At 41.7% G+C, this 21,094-nt stretch overlaps 2 protein-coding genes across 11 annotated transcripts in view; both read right to left on the reverse strand.

The window, feature by feature from the left end:
• The window catches only part of RABGAP1 (RAB GTPase activating protein 1), a 72,453-nt gene that overhangs the window by 22,920 nt on the left and 28,439 nt on the right, over window positions 1-21,094 (reverse strand). For 8 of the 10 annotated variants that reach the window (XM_054848905.1, XM_054848904.1, XM_054848902.1 and 5 more), the window contains one exon: window positions 20,464-20,614. In XM_054848905.1, the coding sequence (XP_054704880.1) occupies window positions 20,464-20,614 (151 nt within the window). Of the gene's footprint in view, window positions 1-5,790; window positions 5,973-19,085; window positions 19,145-20,463; window positions 20,615-21,094 lie in introns of those variants that run through there. The other 2 variants (XM_054848913.1, XM_054848912.1) reach the window with 2 other exon arrangements.
• GPR21 (G protein-coupled receptor 21) lies at window positions 11,928-14,226 on the reverse strand. The gene is made up of 2 exons (XM_054848932.1): window positions 13,794-14,226; window positions 11,928-13,345 (listed from the first exon to the last, which is right to left on the reverse strand). The coding sequence occupies exon 2, from the start codon at window positions 12,972-12,974 to the stop codon at window positions 11,928-11,930; it is 1,047 nt and encodes a 348-aa protein (XP_054704907.1). The 5' UTR covers window positions 12,975-13,345; window positions 13,794-14,226.

Consider the following 21,094-nt stretch of genomic DNA (forward strand, 5'->3'; position numbering starts at 1 on the left):
ACAGTTCACTGCTCCAAAGGAAAGCAGGAGAACGTAGATGCTCAGACTAAGAACATACCCTTCCTCCCCCTCTTTTACGCACTTTAAAATATTAGTGGAGTTATATTCAAACCTTCATCTACAGTTGATTTAAAAAGAAACTGAGTAATTATGAAAACCAGGATGCAGTCCAGCAGATAAAAGCTCATCTATTGCATCAGGCTGTCTATAAAAGCATATTAGTTCCCACCTCCTAAACTGAATGTGCTTAAAAGACATTTTCCTCATATTTTTGTGATCTTCAGGGGACCATCCCAGGATATGCAAACCATTTCATGCTGTTACAACCTCAACCAACATCTTTAGATAGAGACTGTGTTACTTTAGAAGCTTTTTCTGTAGCTTAAGCTACAATTAAAAGACATGGAAGAGCTGGAGTTACTAGTACCTCTTCATGGAGCTGTTCAGCAGCTCAGGTTTATTCCTCCTAATCCCCTACATAAACCCAAGAGGATGAAGAAGCAGCAACAAAGAATTCCTGAAGGGCCAAGATCTGTGATGAAAAAAACCCTGAAATATGAAATCTCCAGAGAAGCAGAGGAAGTTGCCTGCTGGAAGTGCCTTGCTGCCCAAAGATCAACTCCTGTCTCACCAGGCTTCTGGAGAAATCCGATGGGGGCATAAAATATAAAACTTTTACCTAGACACAGGTTGACTTAAAAACAACACAAAAATGGAAAAATGGCGAGATCCAAACTTTAGATTCCCCCCTGCCCCCATCCCCAGAATGATTCAAAATACGGAAGTTTGCTCACTGGGGTGACTTTTCTGACACATCCACTACAAAAATCAACTCAGCTTGATTCTCACTCTTGCAACAATGGGATCGATTGTCACATGGCAATCATTTCTTAGGTAGGTCCCACTGACTTTGCAAGGATTTTGTCACACGGTCAGAGATTGCTGAGAGAAGGGCCTAAAGACTCAATCAACCAGGGAAATGTCACCTGCTTTGCCCAGGGTCAGGTCAGCACGTGGCATGCTGTTGCAAGGCACCTCTCTGCAAGGCATGGACAAGCCATTCAAGAGAGCACCAAGCCAGCTGACAGCTTTCAGCAGTGCCAACAACCAGAAAAAGCCAAAACTCTCTCAAACTTTCATGGGCAGCAACAAGGGTAATATTACACAATGGGGATAAGTTAATTTTGAGCAGATGTGTACATTTTAAGTACATCCAAAAATATTAAAAGGTCTTTTGATAGCTATTTTCAATGTTAGTAGGATATCATGTTACCAGGTCTATTTTGCAGGTTGATGGCATTCCCAAGATTACTTTTAATAAGTAATATTTACACTCAGTTTTACACAGAGTACATTCCCTGCATTTGCCTTTGATCAAACCATTGTGAGAAGGTTTTGGTAAAAAGAATTACACCTGTTACTAGGACCTTAAGGAAATATCACAGAACCCATTTCCAAAGCAACGTACTTGCTAACTTCTCACAAGAAACGCTGCCTGCAGAACGTGTTACCTGGAGTTATCACTTACCGGGAACATTCACAAATAAGTAGTATTTGTGGAAAAAACCTGAATAATTCAGACAAATTCAGAATGGTTAGATGGCTGCAATTTGATACAATAGTGCATTGATACAGCATACTTTCAGTCCAAATATGGCAATATAGTGCAATTCTAAAAATAAAAGTGAATCCCTTGTGATATCCAGCCCTTTTGCTGTGTTTGCTTCCTTTTAGGGCTCAAGTTTCCCACAGGAAAATTAGAGAGAGGAGTTTGCCTACAGTACCCCGCATCATGTATGGACAAAGCATAAACATGAAACGTATGCTGGAAGGTTTTCCTGCTCTTGGCAATTACGTACAAGCCAGACTATTTAAAGCAATCAAGATAAGAGGAAAAAAACCCCACCCACTCCCAAACGAACACACCTTTATCAGAACAGTTACAAAAATGTCATCCGAGACAAGACATGAAAACGTGTGACGTATCATTTATTTCTTAAATGTATTTATGATCCATTCAGACCTTTCAAATAAAGTGTACAAGTGCATTTCAGAATAAAAAACTACACTCTTCACACAGCTCTGTAGAACACTACATTTTGTCAAGAAACTTGAAGCAAAAAACTTCCTATTAAACCACCCATGCATCCTTTGGCTACAATAATATCACTGATCAACAAGTACTGCTATTCAATTCTGAGTTTCCCTTTAAAGAGAAGGAGCATCCTAAAATATGCTACCCCTTCCAGAGACCTCTCTTTAAAGAGAGAATATTAAATAAATTAGCTAGGCTTTTAGGCAAAACAGTAAGGCTACTTAGTACTGTTGATGCATGATCCATACATTTGGAGAACAGGCAATCCTAGGCTATGTGAAATGCGTCAACAGCCCTTGAAATTTTAGTAGTATCAAGATTACATCAATCCAGAACAAATGGCAGACAAAAACGTAACCAGTGGAACAATCACTGAAAAATGTGCAGTTTCTGTTAGGATGGGAAGTGCTGATAACAGATTCAGAAAAGTGTTCAGAAAATTTGCTAAGAACCACACTGACATTCTTAAAATTACATATTTTACAAAGCCCTAAACTGTGTCACTGTACAATTACTGCCGTGTTAAACTGCTTCTTTTAATATATATACACACACATATATAGATAAAATACATCTATATATGTATTTTAAAACAAGCAATTTAACACAGCAGTAATTGTAGAGTCACACAGTACACATATATATATATATGTACATCTACAGCAAAAAGGAAACAAGCCAAGAGATGTATGACACAGCTGGGGTACAGATCATCTCAAAGGGAATAATACATTTGAGTTTTAATAGTTCATAGCAAAATTACCTCTTGGAAATAATTATGCAAAGATTTAGAATCAGATATTTACATGCTTCTGATTTATCTAGTTCCATTTAATATTTAAAAATATGCAAGTATTATTTTAAATCAGTAACATTTGTCATTTTTGGCTCAACTGTAGATTTTTCTTATTATTAGTCTTAGTTGAAAAATCAGCTACAGAAACATCTTAAAATGATGGGGTAGAAGTATCCCTCTCCCCTGTATTTTAATAACAAGTCTGAGTTGGCACAAAATACATAATTCTGGAGCCACAACACCAACCCTTCCTCAGCTGCCTTGCATATCGAAACACCCATCTTCACCACCCCCCCCTTCCCTGGCAGAACACAAAACTGAGCAAACCCAGGCAGAGACAAGGAACATCGAGGAGCCCAGGCTGACGTACTGATACTCCCCATTCCGTCAGAATTAAACACAGAATTAGAGAGTCTTAAGGGTCGGATTGGCTCTAATTCACCTGTTTGCTTTTCTAATCTGCTTTGGTGGATTTTTTTTTTTCCGTAGTTCTTCATAGCAGGGGTTTCACACTCACACCTCTTTCTCATTCTTTTAATACAAAACAATTTCCAGCATTAAAAGGTGCACAAAGTTCTTACAAACACACACACACAGGCATTCTTACGTGTGATTTTGTCTATTCCTGGCCTTTTCACTGACACTCAGGAAAAAACTACCAGTTGTAACACTACTCGTGGAAGGAGCTCTACTGTCTCCCAAACAAAACTCCTCCTAACGACCCTCTGACAAGTGTCAGTTCTCCACAGAACACACTGAAATAATCTCACCAGTGGCTTCTGTGTCCCAGTTGCTGTGAAGGCGCAAGGAGACAGGTGGGACACGAGCAAAAGCAAGCATCTTGAAAGGAAGATCGCTCCACTGCATTTTGTTCAGCAAAGCAACCTAAAAGCACATGCGCGCATAGCCTCCCATGCTTGCGGTTTAATTGTAAACAGCATGTGGAAAAAAAACAATTAAAAAAGGTACTAATACAATTTTGAAATCCCTGAAGAAAAGACATACCCACGAGTATTAAGAACAGTAAAAAAAGCTCATCATTAGCAATTGCAAACTCGTTTCCATCCTGTTGCATTCATTAGAGGAATACAAAATTGAATCTAGTGTTTACATGCTAGAGTTACAATAGAAACTAGATTTCAAAGGTTACACATGGAGAGAAATTTATCAGCATAGGAACTTGCAAAACACTGTGCTGTACAGCATTTCTAAAGACGTATGTCTGTGAAGACAATATATGTGATTACAAATCCTTTCAGACAGTTCAAAAGCGTGTCTGGAGGTAATGCTACTTCCTGTTATCTGAAAGGATTAATGGCACCATTATTTTTATTGGGTTTTAATGACAATGATTTATCCTCAAGAAATACCTAACCCCTCAAAAAACGAGGTGATCAGAAATGTACAGGTACCTTACAGCCCTCAGGGTTTTACTTCTTTCTACACTAAACATCAATTCCTTTGACAGCATCTACAGAAAATGTTTTAAAAAATGCTTTTATGAAATACTTTTAATACTTAGTAATGCTAATATTTAAAAATACTTCACAGTGTGATACTAATGCAACTTCATAAAACGAGCAACTTGAGTTAGCTAAAGCTCAAAGCCTTACATTATATTAAAATAGTCCAAAGATTTCACACACACACAAAATCACTAGCACTATAAATATACCTAAGCCACTTTAGTGCAAAGTCTGGTTTTGCTTCCCCTGACAAATCCCTCTATATTCCTGCCAGCATATTAAAACGTCATCCTTTACTAATCCAATTATTGATTTTCAAGGATTCATTTACAGTTTAAATCCCAGAAGAACTTTTTTCAATTTACCATAAAAGTAATGACCTGGTTTATTTTAAGCATTTGATTGCTTGTATCACGTGATCTTTGTAACATTTAAGAATGACTCGCATATGCACAGCAAGATTTGAGTTCATCTTTACAAGGAATTACTTGAAATTATTCAACTTTTAATTAACAGGATCTCCAGTAATGACCATCAGAGAGAAGCCAAAGCTTTGAATTACAAAATTGCTAGCCTCATCTTACAAATTCATAACAAGAAGGAAGTCAGAACAAGCAGTTCGGCCTCCCCTCCCTCTCCCATGCTGCACCTCAGGCGCTGCCTCAGGCCAAGGAACTGCCCGGCACCAGCACCAACTGCTAACTTCAAAACGCATTTGTCTGTCTAAACCCGGATTCTAAATATAACCTAATGCAATGTGCATCCGCTCAACTCTTCTAAAAACTTCTTAGCAAATAAAGCTACTGGTTATCAACCTGCGTACAGGTAGCAGTCCCACGGTGACCTGGCCTCCTGGTCTCTCCCCGGAGCAGAGCCTGCACCTCCTCTGCTCAGCTCAGTGACCACAACACTCCCCAACGTCTTCAGGCCAAAACAAAGATGACTTTAACAACTTCTGTTTCTCAATTCAAGCAACCGCAAATTCGCTAGCTAGAGAATCAGTTTTGACTGGACAGATTGCTAAAGTACACCAGAGGCTGTAAATAAACAACCTGGATCAGGATACAGGAACATAACTTAATGTTTTCATTAAGTGCTACACCTCAAGAGATCCACATAAGATACGGGCAAAATCCGCAAACACTTCCATTTGCAACCACCACTAAATGTGTGTAGAGCAGACACAGGCTGTGGCTTGTTTTAAACTCTGCAATGGGAATAAAAACTGAAATGGGACAGGAGTCAATATTGAGTGCAGAACCATCAGCAAAGCTGCCTGCATAAGCAAAACATGTCACCTATGCAGAAAACCTTGTGTCACAGAAAAAAACCCTGAAAAGCAGACTAAAACTGTATCACATCAAATTATTTCCCTTTTGCTAGATCACCTAAAATGGTCAATCACGGCACAGACTGGTATTATCCCAGTTTACCTGAACTGAACTGGAGGGGCTGGATCCCAACTGGTCTGAAGGGAATCCGTTTGCTGTGGGTGCGGGAGTCTCTGGAGTGCAGCAAAGCAAAAGCAAGAAGGTTAAACTCCATCTTTTAAAAAAATGCATTGTAAAGGATATGACCCAAATTAAATACTCCATTGTTTTGACAGAACTGCCATTTACATCCTACCACAAACCAAGCACAGCTGTCCAGTGGGTTTCCTTTGTTTGTTTCCACTGGCCACAACTTTCAGTTTCTTTCTCTAAATACACCTACATCTGGTTTTATACGTACTAAATTTTAATTGTGACGAGCTCTCCCATTCCAAAAACATTCTACATACGTAATTTTAGTATTAAATTGTCTGCCTTTGCTTATCTGCAGAAAATGTCTTTCAAAGCGGTGCCTTTGTGATGCGCTTTAAGATGTCGGTGGCCTCTAGACGCAAGGAGAACACTTCTTTTCTAGCGCAAAATGGGTTGTTTTCACGAGGGGGGATTCTCCCATCACCCTAAAGGAGGCGTTGTTTACTTTGCTGGAAACAGTCTATAAAATCTGACTGCCCGGTGCTCTCAGCAGCCGTGACTTATCCTGAGGTCTAACCTGACCTCAGCCAACTGTATTTCAAGCCCACACTATTACAAAGTCTAAGGGACCTGAAAGCGAGTAACAGATTTAATATACCTGATTGACCTGAGACCACAGCCACACACAAACAGTATGCATCGTATAAAGATTATGAACTATAAGAAAAGTCCTATGTCAACCATGCTCTCTCAAGCTCTGAATTTCAGCTATAGGAATGGAAAGAGAAGAGCAGAAAATGGATTGAAAGACACTGGCAGGCTGAGACAGCAGGGACTAAGCTCTGCTTTCACCAGAACAAACGGACTCGGTGTGAGCACTTTGCCACCAACATTATGCCCCAGCCTGTCCCCTCCTGGAAGCCTCAACAGAACCACCCTGAGGTTTGCAAAGTGTCTATTCCTTTAAGTGGTATAAGGGAGGACAGCTACTCTTCCCTCAGTTAAGTATAAAAACAGGGAGGCTTTTACACCTCTTGGAACTCAGCAGAACATCAGTTACAAACATGTGCTTTGCCAACGTCAGGTCATGTTGGTAGTGAGGTAAAATTCAAGATTATCTTGAATGACACCATGGAAAGGATGTTTCGTTGTCTTCTGCAAAGTCACAGAAGGGAAGAAAAAGGTTTCGAAATTAAACCGCAAAATAAGGGCCAGGTCAGGCAAATGTTTTAGCAGGTGCTTCAAGTACCTGGAACTAAAAATGTGTTAAAACAACAAAAGTCCTCAAAAACCTCCACCTCCTCTTATTACATTAAAATTACCTACAATAGATGAATCAAGTAATAGGAAAAATTTTAAATGGGCCTTTTGTTTGTAATGTCTAAAGGCTGGCTCCTATGCTCAGACAGAAGTTGCTAAGAAATACGTTTTCTAAAGCACTGACCTGAATTCAGAGAAGTTCTGTCAACTTCCAGCCCTTATGTGAAGTAAGATTAGACTGAAATGTTGCAGACTTCTTGACTTGTGAAGGTTCGCTACATCTGTTATCATCACAGCAGTTGGTAATACCACAATAAATATTGAAAAATCCGCTTATTAAATTTGCATACTGAATGTTTCCATCTCACATCACATATATGCCTTGGAAGCATCTTTTTCAGAACAGAGAAACTACTGAAATTTAGGACAACTTTCAGGTAAAAGCTTTATATGAGCAGGAAAGGAACAATGCCATAGAGATGCAGCGCAAGACTGAAATTCGGAAACTCTCATTCGAGCCTGCTGTAAGAAAGACTCTTCAGGCAACCTTGTGCTACTCATGTGATTCTCTGTGCCTTGGTACTTTGTACACTTTCTTCTTGTCAAAGACTTGTCACAAATATTCAAGATTGCACCTTGGCACTCTTGACACCGAGCATGTCAGAATCCCAACTACTAGAAACAAATTTCTGAGTGATAAGAAGCTTAAAAACAAGTACCAAATCCTAATAGCAAATAAAGACTGTAGAAACTAGTAACATTTAATTAGAAAAACCCATAAGAGTAGGTAACGGCAAAACTTTTGTTTCACACAAAAGATATCTGTTGAGTTAAAAAATACTGTCACTTGATTGGAGATTATAAAAAAAAAAAATAGTATTTCACAGATTTTCTGCCAGCCTATTTGGAAAATGACAATATAATCACAACCTAAACTTCCAGTAAACTTTAGCTTCAGCTAGAACTCTTGATTATTGTTTTTAAATTATCACCTTCTGAGAAGTTGTGCGCATAGAAATCCTTTCCATGGTACTAAAAAAAATGCCACTGAATTGCATCCTGGGAAGTGAACCTACTAGCAGCTTTATTTGAAAATGAGGCAGATAACCCTAATAAAAAAAAAAATTTATAGTCTGAGATGGAACTTCAAAATTAGTTCATTTAATCATATCACAGCACACAATTTTTATGAAGATGTAATTTGATTTCTGTATTCTCCTTGGTGTGGCATTCATCTGTGCAATGCTCTTGATAGCAATTTCTAAAACACCAGGCACACTCGGACACAAATATAGCCAAGAAAGGATTAGTTTCATATGTACAATGATGAAAATGATCCAACTGGAAAGTCTGCTGCCTAACAATTCATAGCACAGATTGTGATGAAAAGGACTACTGTGCCTCATGTTAACTATATGACAAAGGATGTTGAACGGACTGCTGAGCAAACAAGGTAATACATTTCAAGATTATTTCTTCCACAGTTGGCACAGTGAACAAGAATCACCCCCCTGCAATTTCACTGAAGACAACAGACTCAAATGTTTTGAATATTTAAAACATCTAATTACATACAAACCTAGAGCAACATTAAATTAACTTAAAGGAAAAAAAGTAATTTAAATTTTTTTAAAAAAATCAATAAATTAACACAGACAAAATAGAAATATCTGACACTAAAACTAAGCTACTGAGGCAACATTTAAAAGTGTCTGTAAAAACACTGGATGAAACCTGAATGCTTCAATTGGCTGCAACTCCTCTCCATCCTCATCTCTTAGAGACTTCCAGATTCTGATTTTCACCTCTCACGGAAATCATCTCAGCTGATGAAGACTTTGAGATGAGTAAGGCAACTGAACAAAAGCCTGGCTGTTAGGAATGTTATAACTGAACCTTAGCTGCAAATCAACAACAGCTGCAAGCATGCATCTGCATCTGCAACCACCACCACACTTCAAGTACAATTCTAGGCTTATAGCCGAAGTAGCAACTGCTTCATCTCGAGTTAAATCTCTATGCCATCATTTAGACCCCTTACCACTTTTTTACATTTTCCATATTCTCAAAAACTAGCATACAATGCTCCTATTTAAACCCTCTATTCATGCCATGGGGGGGAAAAAAAAAAAAAAAAGCAACAATCTTTGCTCTCCGGCTTCCACTTAAACCTGAAACTGCCATTTTTAGGGTTTTTTGGCCCTAGCAGATTATTTTCTTCTATTAAATTTAATCAAATGCTATTTTAGCAATAGATTGCATCACTTCAAAGACTTGGAAATGTTAGATAGGGTGAAGAGTTGGAGAAAAGCTATCGGGAGTTTACCTGAGAGGCTGTTCCAAAAATACCACACACACACGCTTTGATATTAGTGACTAAAGCCCTTAAATTGTTCCCCAAAGCCCACCTTTGCCATAATACCTACAAAACACTTGAGAACAATTAGCCAGCTGATGTGCTGTGAGCTTATTATACCATTTATAAATGACTCACTACACCCTTACACTCTGCTCCCCCCACAGCTGTCTGTGTCTCTAACCAAAATTCAGACTGCAAGAGCTCTGCAGAACAAATCACCTCCATCCTGCCTGTGCAAGGATCACAGTGTAAGCCCTGGCCCTAGACACTTATTACACAAGATAACAAGAAATGTCCTTGTGAAGGCATCAGGGGTTAGACAAGCTTTGTGCTTAAAATTTCACATGAACCAAGGAGGAAGTTTATCTCGAGAGGTTTGGATTATTAATGAAACACGTTGAAAGCAGACCAAGATATGACTTAACTGTGCTTTGTAACAGGGCTCTCACACCCAAACTAGGCAGCAATAGAACGTGGTTCTGCCCCATCCTGCCCAGGAACAGGCACACGCACATATCCTAAGAGGAGCTCATGTCTACCAGCAACAAGTGCTGACCAGTACAAGCCATGCCAGGAGCGCTTCCTCCTACTATTCTCTCTTTTTTTCACTGTTTCCTAACTGCCAGCCTCACAAGACTGCACTGGAGTAAGTGTGGGTGGGCAGCAAGCAGGATGGCCTGTAGCAATCGCTGCACGTGCAAACACAAGACAGAGACACAAATGGTTATCCTCCAGGGCAAAGCACTTGAGACGAGAGGCCAGGGCTCACCACAGATCGGAGACAAGGGTACGTGCGTGCTTGCAGGAGGGACAGGGCAGAGTACTAAAAAGAGGATGATCTTGATCTGTAACAAACATACAGAGCCTTCCCTTTGGCCAAGAGAATTACCCCAATTCTAAAAAATCAAATTACTTTTCCCTAATCATTTTTCATTCCAACTATGACTAACAGTAGGCACCAACTGTAGCACACAAGCTCACCAAATTCCCCCAGATCACAGCAGTCCAACACACCAACCAGAAGCACAACGAAGGAAGCGGACCGCGGCCAGTCACAGCACAGAACCTGCTCTCAGACCAGAGGTGTGGTGGGACGATATCCCTGTACCAGGCATAGGGTGAGCTAAGACGATGCAGACTGTATTCCATTATTACAGGAACGTGGTTCACTTTCATTGTCCAATATGACATCAGTAAAAAGACAAGGATATTCTTTAGGAAAACTGATCAATTTGAGGGCCATACTGCCTTCTTAACAGCATTATAGTACTCAAAAATATTTATTCTAAGCTAGCTTGAAAAAGTTGTGGTCAACGAGATTTTGTTTCTCAGATACTGACTTGGACTGGTTAGATATGCGTTTGCCAACAGGATTTAGCTCCTGCTATATTCGAACCATCTTTAATCCCATGAAGGCTAAAGAAAAATGTCTCTGATTTAGCTCCATGCACTTATGAATAACTCAAATACTACAGTTAAATTTACAGCATAGTTCCCTTAGCTGTTTAGAAGACAATTGTTTTCTTTCCTTTCCCCTTAAGTTCTAGTATGCAAAATATCAGAAGAATTTAGATTAAAAAAAAAAAAAGAGGGGGACATGTTATTTTTAAAGTTGTTCTTGAGAAAATTTCCACATACAAAACCGTGGCATTTCTCCACTGGTTTGAGAATAATTTTCACATGTTGGCATCATCCTTGAGTGGCTGCCACAACTCTGGTATCATAAAGCTACATATATTTTTCTCTTATCAAAACACATTTTATTTAACTGCTAAATCTGGTCTGATCCAAGTCTTTCTTCTTACTTCACAACAAACAGGAACATGCAAATGCTGTACTCTGATCGCACACATGCATCCTACCAGAGAAATGGGGCACGGAAGTCAGATCAGTCCTCTTAAGCGTACGACTGTTCAGATCACATCGCCGCACTCATGGCTCAATAAGACTTAGTAAGTTCACACTAAATTGTTCACATTGTTCACTACTGTTCTAGAAGTGCTGTCTAGGCAGCACTGAAAAACAAATTGTTTGGCCCCTTCTGTTATGATGCTGGAACATTGTGTCAATATACTTTGGCATATATTAAAAAATCCCTGTAATATACCATATACTGTGACATTTCCACTTCAGATCTATCATTTACATGTGAAGCACGAATCTCGAAAGAACCTAGTAAAGCTGTAAGAAAGACTACATTTTGCCGAAGCTCTCAGACACCCACTCCATTCAGTCACACCAGCTGGAGAGGTAAGTGTCAAGATACAGCTTTATTCTTAAAAATGAATATGGAGGTGAAACTCCACAGCCTCCTCCACAGCAGTAATTTTTTAAAGTGAAATCACAATGGTATGTGCTCCTGATTCTTCTATGTCAGCAGCATTTCTCAGAAACCTTTTTGCAAATCTGGACATCTTAAAACCATATTTAACTTATTATGCAATTTACAGAATTGTCCCTGCACTTCCCAGTCCAGCTGACAGGCGTCTTAGACATGACATCCATTGGAAGATCTTTTGCTCCTAGAGGTAGAGGAGTCCTTAGCTACCCTCTGTCTAGCGCAAGAGGCACAAATAGCCCCTGAGAGACGCTTAAGCCCCTTCTGAAACACACTGTTGGAGAGACTGTAAATGACACAGTTGCAGAAACTGTTGCTAATGGCAAGCCAAGTGGTCAAGAAGGATGCAACGCGGTTACTATAGACATTGGAGCTCTCCAGCAGAAAATAGATAATGTAGGGCAGCCAGAGGATGTAGAAGACACTGGTGATGCGGAACAGAACCATGGCATAGCGCTTGTCCGGGCAGGGCTGTGCCTCCCCAGCCTCCCCATCCTGAGAGCTGAAGCGCACTCGCCTCTCGTTGATCTCCTTGGTGTGCTGCTGGCAGATGCGGAAGATGTTGAAGTAAGTGAAGCAGACGATGAAAGCAGCCGGGGCATAGAGCATCACCACAATGAAGAGGGTAAAATAGGGATCGGTGTTCCAGGAATTGGCACACCACTGAAACACATCCCCGTGATATCCAGGCTTTCCCCAGTGAAAGGAAGGTAAGAAGACCAGGCAGGAGTACAGCCAAATGATCAGTATGCAGATTCGAAGTCTCCATGGGGTAACAAGCGTGTTATAGGTCAGCGGTTTCGTGATGGCAATGTATCTGTCAATACTAATACACGCCAAAGAGGCCATGGAGACGCTCTTCAGCACTGATACCACATAACCAAAGATTTGGCAAACCAAGGACTCACTTAAAACAATAGGGTAGTGCAGCAGAGACAAAGAAGGCACCAGACAGCTCACGCCCACCAGGAGGTCAGCATACGCCATAGTCTGGATGAAGTAGCTGGTGGTGTGATGGTTCAGCAGAGGTGCACAGTGAAAGACAAATATCACAATAATGTTGCCCGAAATAATCAGCACCATGAGGAACACAATAATAACCACTTCCAGAAGGCAAAAATTGATGGTCTCCAGATAGCTAATGGCCAGGAGACAGAACGGCCGGCCACTCTGGTTGCCAACCAAAGAGGAGTTCATCTTGAGCACTGCAGTGATCTCTTTACTTCATGCTCCTGCCTGCTGCCTGCAGCCACTCCAGGCAGCTGCTGTCATTGCGGCTGGTGCTGTGTGTGTAGCAATGTCAAAACCGGAGCTCCAGTCCCCAGGGCTGCTCCAGATGCTGCTGCTGTGCATTGTCTGCAGCACAATTCCCCTTTAAATCCGGCTCCCTGACGCTACTGGTGCACCGGGACCCAGCAGCAGTCATGTCAGCAACTTCACACACGCACACGGGAGAGGGCTGATATTAAAGCCCTCCTGGGTGGGCTGCCTTGCCGAGGAGGGATGAGGGGTTGGGGGAAGAGGGAGAAGGAACCTTCACCGAGTCAGGACGAGAGTCCTCCCAAAGGCTGACAGAAGAGAAGGGGAAAGTGTTTTACAGAATCGTCTCTCCCCCCGCGCTCCCTGCCACCTCCATCACCAACCACCCCTTCTTCCCCACGCCCTGCTACAGCGCTTCCCTGCCGCCGCCTGCCCCCGCTCCCTGCCAGGCTCCCGCTACGCCTCCTTCCCCCCTCGTCCCTTCCCCACGCCCTCGGCCCGGGGTGCCGGGCTCCGGCCGGAGGGCAGCGCGGGGAGGCTCCGGGCGAAGCAGCCTCCCCGAAATTCCTGCCGCCGGCCATCCAAGCGGAGGGATGCGCGGCGGGGAAGGGGTCCAGCCCTTCTCTCCTGGCTCCATTTTGCACGACGCTTTTGTTCGCCGCCTCTCCCGGACCGCGCCGCTCCGGCCCCCGCCGCCGCCCAGCCGCCCCCCGCCCGCCCCGGGGCGCAGCCCGGCCCCGCCGCCCCGGCCCCTACCTGCCGCAGGGGAACAAAAGCCCGGGAGCATCCCCGGCCGAGAGCCGGCACGGGCGGCGTGTGCTCCGGCCGCGGCGATGCGGAGCCGGGGGGAGGGGATGGCGGGGAGGAAGGGGAGGGAGGCGGGCAGGAGCGCGGAGGAGGGCGCGGCGCCGGCGGGGACCCGGCGGGGAGCCGGGCCGCAGCCCCCCGGCCGCTCCCCCGGCCCGCCCCAGCGCCGGGGGCAGGGAAGAGGAGCCTGGTAGCGCCGGCCGCGGCTTCGGAAATGCGGGTTTCCACTCCAAACGCGCTGGGCAAGCCGATGTCACGAGTGGCTGATGGCGGTGGGTGCCTCACCCGGCGCGACCCCGCCGCCTCCGGGAAAACAAGCGGGTCTCCCGCGCTGCACAGCGGGCGGCGGCGGCTGGCTCTTCCCTAGCGCACCCTGGTCCTGCAGACAGACACACACACCCACGCCCCGCTCCGACAGACAGACACCCACCGCACACCCCTGCTCCTCCTCTCAGCACCTCTCTGCAAGGCAAATGACATCCGTCCAAGCCAGGACGTGAATTCAAATGTTTAGTCATAATTTAAGGCTTTTCCATCCAAGCCCTATTGGGGAAATACTTCTGAAATAAACGTGTCTTTCCTAGGTGTAGTGTGTACTGCTTAGGCAACACTTGAAACCAAGGGCAAGGCTGAGAATTGTGTCCTACCATTACTCCAGATCTTGCTCCAGGTAGGTAAGCACTCCTGCATACACAGACACAAAACACAAAGGTGTCGCTATCCCTGACAGTCCCTGAGACAACCTACACCAAACTACACAAACTGGAAAACCTGATGACATTCCAGAGAGCAAACACGCATGAGATTCATTCACAACACAGCACTTAAACTTGTATTCACACCATCAGCTAACACCATCACGTGTATTTAACCAGAAAAACCTTTTCGATGCATACAAGGCAAAAATGTCATAACAGGATGCTCCTATCTTGTTTGTCAAGAGCATTTTACTCACTTGACATGCTGGAAAACACGTTCTCATGGTACGTGGAAGCTCGTTCTCTGACCTGGATACCAGACTGCTCCACTGCCACAGCTCAACACCAGCACATCACTACAGGAATTGGTCTTTGAACTGATCAAACCAGTAAGAGACCAGAGCAAGACTCTTCAGCAATTAAAGTCCTTTTGTCAAAAATGAAAGTGTGCGACTGGCATCCGTGTGAGCGTAAGTCCACCCACTGAATTCAACTGACACTGACAAACCCAAGGTTTCGGTTAACCTAAGCTAAATGTTTGTTATTCTGTGGGATACCTAATGGAAAATGAAGTGCAGCCAAAGGGATAGATCTCAAAGCAACAGATCACACTGCAACGCTCAGGATTTTAGCTGTAAGTAGAAAAAAAACCCCCATTTTATGATACACTTGTATTGGTCAAAAATCTGTGCCAGACAACAGCATGACTTGGTAGATTTTTAATTAGTCTTGTGCAAAAGCCTGAAAAAAACCCCTTGGTTTTCCCGCCCTATCTTTATCCCAAAAAAGATCCCTTTGCTATTGTCCTTCACTTTTCGTTATAATTCATGGCGTTTCTACTCATGCAATTGAAGTACTAGAACTGTAGCTAGGAAACATAAACTTTGAATTAAATTTAGGCAAGGGTATTGTGGTTATACAAAAAACAAGCTATGATTGAATTACTGCTGGAGAAATTATCTCCTATCTTTCCAAAGCAGAGAATGATTTACATACCAATTGATTCAAATAGTATTTCTGGATCCTTAGGCATGAATAGACACATTATAAACACCCTGAAGAGAACAACATACATTGAACTTTAAATATATCTCAGATATATAAGAACAAGGTAGTACTGGAAATGGTGAGACTGACCAAAACAACATCTGGTTGCTGAAATTACAAACCAAAAGATGCACCACCAAATCGCCAACTCCTCAATGTTTAGATTTTTATTCCAAGTACAAACTTAACTCCTATACAGCTGATAGGTATTTCTGTAGAAGAGACAGATCTGGTCTTGCCATTAACTGGCATTCTATTGTTTCTCCAAAGCTGCGAGGAACAACTCTATTCAAAGTTCATGCCAACTTACTCCTGCTTGCTTAATACACCGAAGCCCAAACCAGCGACAACTCAAGTTAATTCTCTCAAGCACCTCTACCCCAGAAGCCAGACCAAAGCAGGCAACAAAGGGTGTAAATTGCAACTGGAAGGTAACTAGGCTGGAGATTACACCTACCTGCCACCCCAGCCTACCGAGAACAGACGCTTCAAAAAGACATTAAAACACGTGGTTCAGGTGGCTGACGTCTGTGAGAGACTGAAAATATTTCTGTGTTGCAGAGATTTCTCCCACTCTACACAACACAACCTCATCTAAGACTATTAAAAAGTATTTAAAAAATTATTCAAAGTTACAATGAGAACTCTTGGGAAAACTACTGCTTGTAAAAGATAATTAAACTTTTATCATCACGTGATCAAAGCTAATCAAACAAGGGATCTAGAGGTTCAGGCACACTGACAGCAAGATTACATCATACTACTTAAACCATGATTCACAGATGTATGTTAGGTTTAATTTCAGTTGATCGTACACAATTGTGGCCCCTTATACTCCTGAAAATTAAATGCATTCTTCTTAATTTATATGAACATATGGAAATCTGATTGTCGTACAAGTGGAAAATAAATGTTAGCCACCCACAGCTAAAGTACTGTTACATTTTCTGCCACTGATGAAGCAACACATTCAGTCAAATAATGGTAGTGACATTTTAATCTATTTCTTCATTAAAAACTAGTATCATTTGCACCAAGACAGAGGATTACATTTGGTAGAACTTTTGTGTAGTGTAACCCTCTGCTCACGGAGACAAAAAAGTGGGAAGATGAGAAAGTAGGTAGCAAGAGTCCTGCTATAAGAAAACCTGGAACAAATTCTCCTCATACCAGCCTAGAATTTCTACCAGAAATGGTGACCCCAGGGTAACATCCCAGGATACTCCTCCTGCCACTGGATTTTTTTTGTTTTATTTGTGCCACAAGATGTCCCTCTCACGTCGTAATTTTCTTAATATAGTGTATTTATCTGGTACAACAGTTCACGGCTTTTTCATTTCAACATTATTTCTTCCCACACAGACCTATATCCAAAAGCTTTTATTTTCTCCTCAATATTGTAAATGTCAGGTTCTTAAAATTTTGGTATTATGAAGTACTTCTCCACTGAGAGACAACCACTGATCTGAGGGATTCAGTAGCTCTATTAATCCTTTTTAAAAACCTTGTCTGAAAAGTGGCTATTGTCTATTTTGCTTTGTATCATGATTTTATTTTTTTTTTAACCTCTATGGCTAGCTTTACAATTTTTCTACTCAACAACACTTTCCATCCACCTATGACTGTCAAAAACATGAAGTATTTTTCCTGCAGGTGGCCATTAATGCTTGGAGCAAGTCCCCATGACTCTCCTCTTGCCCTTCAGTGGCTGGAAGCCTGAAGATTAACAGCCGGAACCATGATTGCCAAAGTCCTACCAGGAACAGATGCCTCGCAAAGGGATTGTCTAGATCACTGTACCTAGAGTTTGCTTTCTGTCCCCAGTAGGGACATGACCTTAATTCACTGGGCTGGCTTTCATCCACACTCCCCACCACGAGCCCGGCAATCTGGAGTTGCTAAAAGCTTTATTATTGTACACAGATGGTGTGCAAATTCTCAAAAGTAATTTGTGGAAGCACCATGATGGTGAAACTTAGACACTACTGCAATGACAAAAGCTGTAGTACAAAAACCCAGCTAGTGTTTATGAAAGAAATAAGAAGCAAATAATTATTAAATACTGTCATGATGACTAGAATGCAACGAGCGCACCCTGAGGCATGGTTTCAATGCCATTTTTAATGCATAAGTCAGATTCAAGAAGAGACCTAGACACAACCTTCATTGGTAGAACACAGCGTAAGACATTTCCTTTTCAATCATGCAGTAGCCACACATCAACAGTAAATCAGAAACTATCCTTGCAGCAGTTAATTTGCAAAAGAAAGCAAAAAACCATAGATTCGCCAAGTACCAGGGGCCAGAACTGAACAGGAAAGCAAATACCAGAAGAAATACTGGGGCACCTGCAACCAACACCCTGCGTGCAAAACCCTGAAAGAGGCCCAGCAGCTTTTGAAGCAGCTGTCAACACAGATCCTTATTAATTTGGGACTGTGCTGCCACATGGGGTCATGAAAAGCCTGACAGAAATCAAATGCAGCTACAGGAATAGAGGTCAACATTAAGAGAGAAGGGGCACTGGATTATGAGTACTCTAACAGGCTTACTGCATCTCCTACTTGCACTGAAGAGCAAAGGTTTTACATCAACTCCTTGTGCTTCTGCACTACAGCACAGCAGTTCTGAGATTACCCTTTTCAATGCATGGTAATACAAATAACTGCATGCTTGACAGAGAAAAATTTCTACTAGTGACATGCAAAACACGGCGAAGCATTATGAGGATGGTAAAGCAATATATTAGAAGAGATCCTTGCTTTCACATAATTAACAATTTTATTTTTTTCCCCAGACATGTTTACTCCTGTGCATTGCTGCATATTGACTGTAACCGAGCTGCTATTTTCAGAGCAGTAAGAATTAGTCACATTAAAACTCCAAAATTGTCAAATAATCTATGAAAGGCATGAAAATAAAAAATGAAAGCCAAAGCGCAGTCCAGCATTTTTATACTGTTAGTATATACTATATACAAGGCGTCTGAAAATGTTATCTTCCTGGGTCTTGAATTCATGTTCTCATCAGCCTCCCAAACAATTTTGCATTCTTTGCCTATTTGCATCTTTAGTAGTTCCACGCAGCCACTGATAACCTTTTTTTAAACCTTACACTTCTTCGACTGACTGCAAATTGAAGAAATCACAGTTCCACTGTGAACCAACTAGATAGTTTTGCTCTCAAAGCACTGATCTTTGTCCACTCTACAGAAACAGTCACAGTCCATTTTCATATTTAAGTCACAATAAGGCAACAGCTTCAAAAATGGTCTAATATGGCACTTCCAGATTTAGGGAGGCTTCATTTTCATTTGCTTGAGCTGGTTATTGCAACATGCTAGTAGTATACTACAGACCTCACATGACTACAGCAGAGCCTGGAAATGGTCGTTCAGCACTCATTTTCTTTCATTGTTTAATTCCTTAATTAGTGACCAGTGCAGGTATAGCCAGTCCTCCTGCTGCAGAACGCAGTGCTGGACCAGCCCACTCACCCTTTTACTTGGCTTCTGGAGATGGTCCCAGCACATTAGATCCAAGTTATTTCCTTTGTCTGCCAAATGCAAATCAGTGGAAAGGTTTCACAGATTTAAAAATGAAATGTTACACAATTCCTTTCCAGCTCACAAAGATAGTAGCAGTACATGTCACCGACTGTGTCACGAAGAGATCATCTTTTCCATTCTGATACCAAAACATTGAAACAGAGAAACAAGTGACACTGTCAACTACTCACTAGGCAATTAAAATAACACAACAGGAGTAGCTGTGATAAACTTGCCAGAGCACTCAGCCTCCACATTATTTGTATGATTTATTCACCGTAAAATCCAAGTTACAGCTCTACAATGCATGTACCAATATTAAGGAATTCAGATGAAGTTTCTTCTATATTCAGTAAGTGTGGGAAAGTACTTATGGCAGAACATTTTTAGCTAATCTAACATGATTAATTCAAATCATGTAGGATCCTTCCTGCATGATTCCAGCAGAAACTGAGTTTAATTTCAGAAGCCCTCTTGCCCTCAGAATAAGGTCTTTACTTGCTCCTTGTGAATCTGTACCATTAGTACATAAATACACAAAGGCTGATTCAGTTGCTTTGCTTTTTTAACTGGTGAATAATTAATTTCTGTTATATTTGTACTAAAGTTGCATCATTAATAATTTCTAATATAGTCCTTCTAGACTTGCATGTTTGATGAAAGCAGTAAAATGCAATGTATCTATACAGATAATAGTCAAATCCAAATTAACACATTGGTTTTCTGGATAAGGAAGTAACATTTCGTCACCCATTTGTTACTCTAGAACTTTGAGAAACACCGAGTGATGTCTGTAAATACGACTCTTATTTTCTTTTCCTGTGTTACTGAGGTCAGCATTCAAGATGAGAAGTTAAAAAACTGCTGTCTAGCGCAAAAATGTCCAAAGTCTTCTCATTTGTTTATCAAAAAAAGGCTGCGATTTCAACTAGCGCTGGATTTTTAGCATGAATGTTAAGACAATACAGCAGAATTTAGCTTTCATTCAGGAAAGCCAAACAAGCAAAGGAAATGAGCTCCCTGAATCTCTGTCAATTATGAAAGCAATTAATAGAATACTAATTTTTTTACAAACTCAGAACTCATCCAAGTGAAACAGAAGTAGGACTATTAAAAAGAAACCACTTGAAGTAGATATAATGCCACAACAAGCACTTCACGTTAGGGGTTTTTGTTGGAGGGTGGATAGAATTATGCTCACTAATTGATACACTATATTCAGATACACTCAAGAACTGTTAAGCAAGAGGGTACACCCTTGGAAGTCTCTGTATTTCCATTCCTTAAGATGGGGGCGGGGGGGGAAAGATGGAAAAAAGCATTCTACCTTTGTGATGAGAATTCGGTACTTCTCCACCAGGTGATCATTATTATGACACCCTGCCAGCAGCTGCCACACCTCTCCTCTCAGAGCTTCAGGGACACCACTTCTCACCAACGCCGACAACGTCTTTGGCCTCACACTCAAATTGAGGTGCCTAAGTGTAGGTGAAGGCATTGTTACTATTCTCCAAATACAAATAAATGACTACACAGCAAAAACTGATGTGTAACATCAAACATGTCAAATGACAGGAGTTTCAAGACAGTTCGTATGTTGCCAGAGTAAGTGAAATTCAAGTTATGAAAGAAACAGATTTGGAGAAGCACTTTCCAAACTATTTCCTTGATTCCCATTAAATTTAAATATAATATAAGCATATGTTATAAAACACTCAGTGAACCAAAACACTCCAGCAAAAACTAGAACAAGAGAACAGATACCACACCGTGTAAGATTCCAAGCTCAAACTACACCAAAACAAGAATTAGTTTGCAGAAGCATATACTGCTCTCTAGACTTCCTACACCTGAGCAGGCAGGTAACCTTCCAGGTGAGGGAGGGGCAGGCAAACAGCTATTAAAAAACAAATCTCACATGGTTATCTAACTGCATCCATGCATTTAAGCAGCTTCTA

The sequence above is a fragment of the Grus americana genome, chromosome 20 (genome assembly GCF_028858705.1).
Source record: "Grus americana isolate bGruAme1 chromosome 20, bGruAme1.mat, whole genome shotgun sequence".
NCBI classification, from domain to species: Eukaryota; Metazoa; Chordata; class Aves; order Gruiformes; family Gruidae; genus Grus; species Grus americana.

What these genes read in the sequence shown, in the direction of transcription:
- GPR21 (XM_054848932.1), bottom strand. Translation starts at nt 12,974, where the DNA reads ATGAACTCCTCTTTGGTTGGCAACCAGAGTGGCCGGCCGTTCTGTCTC.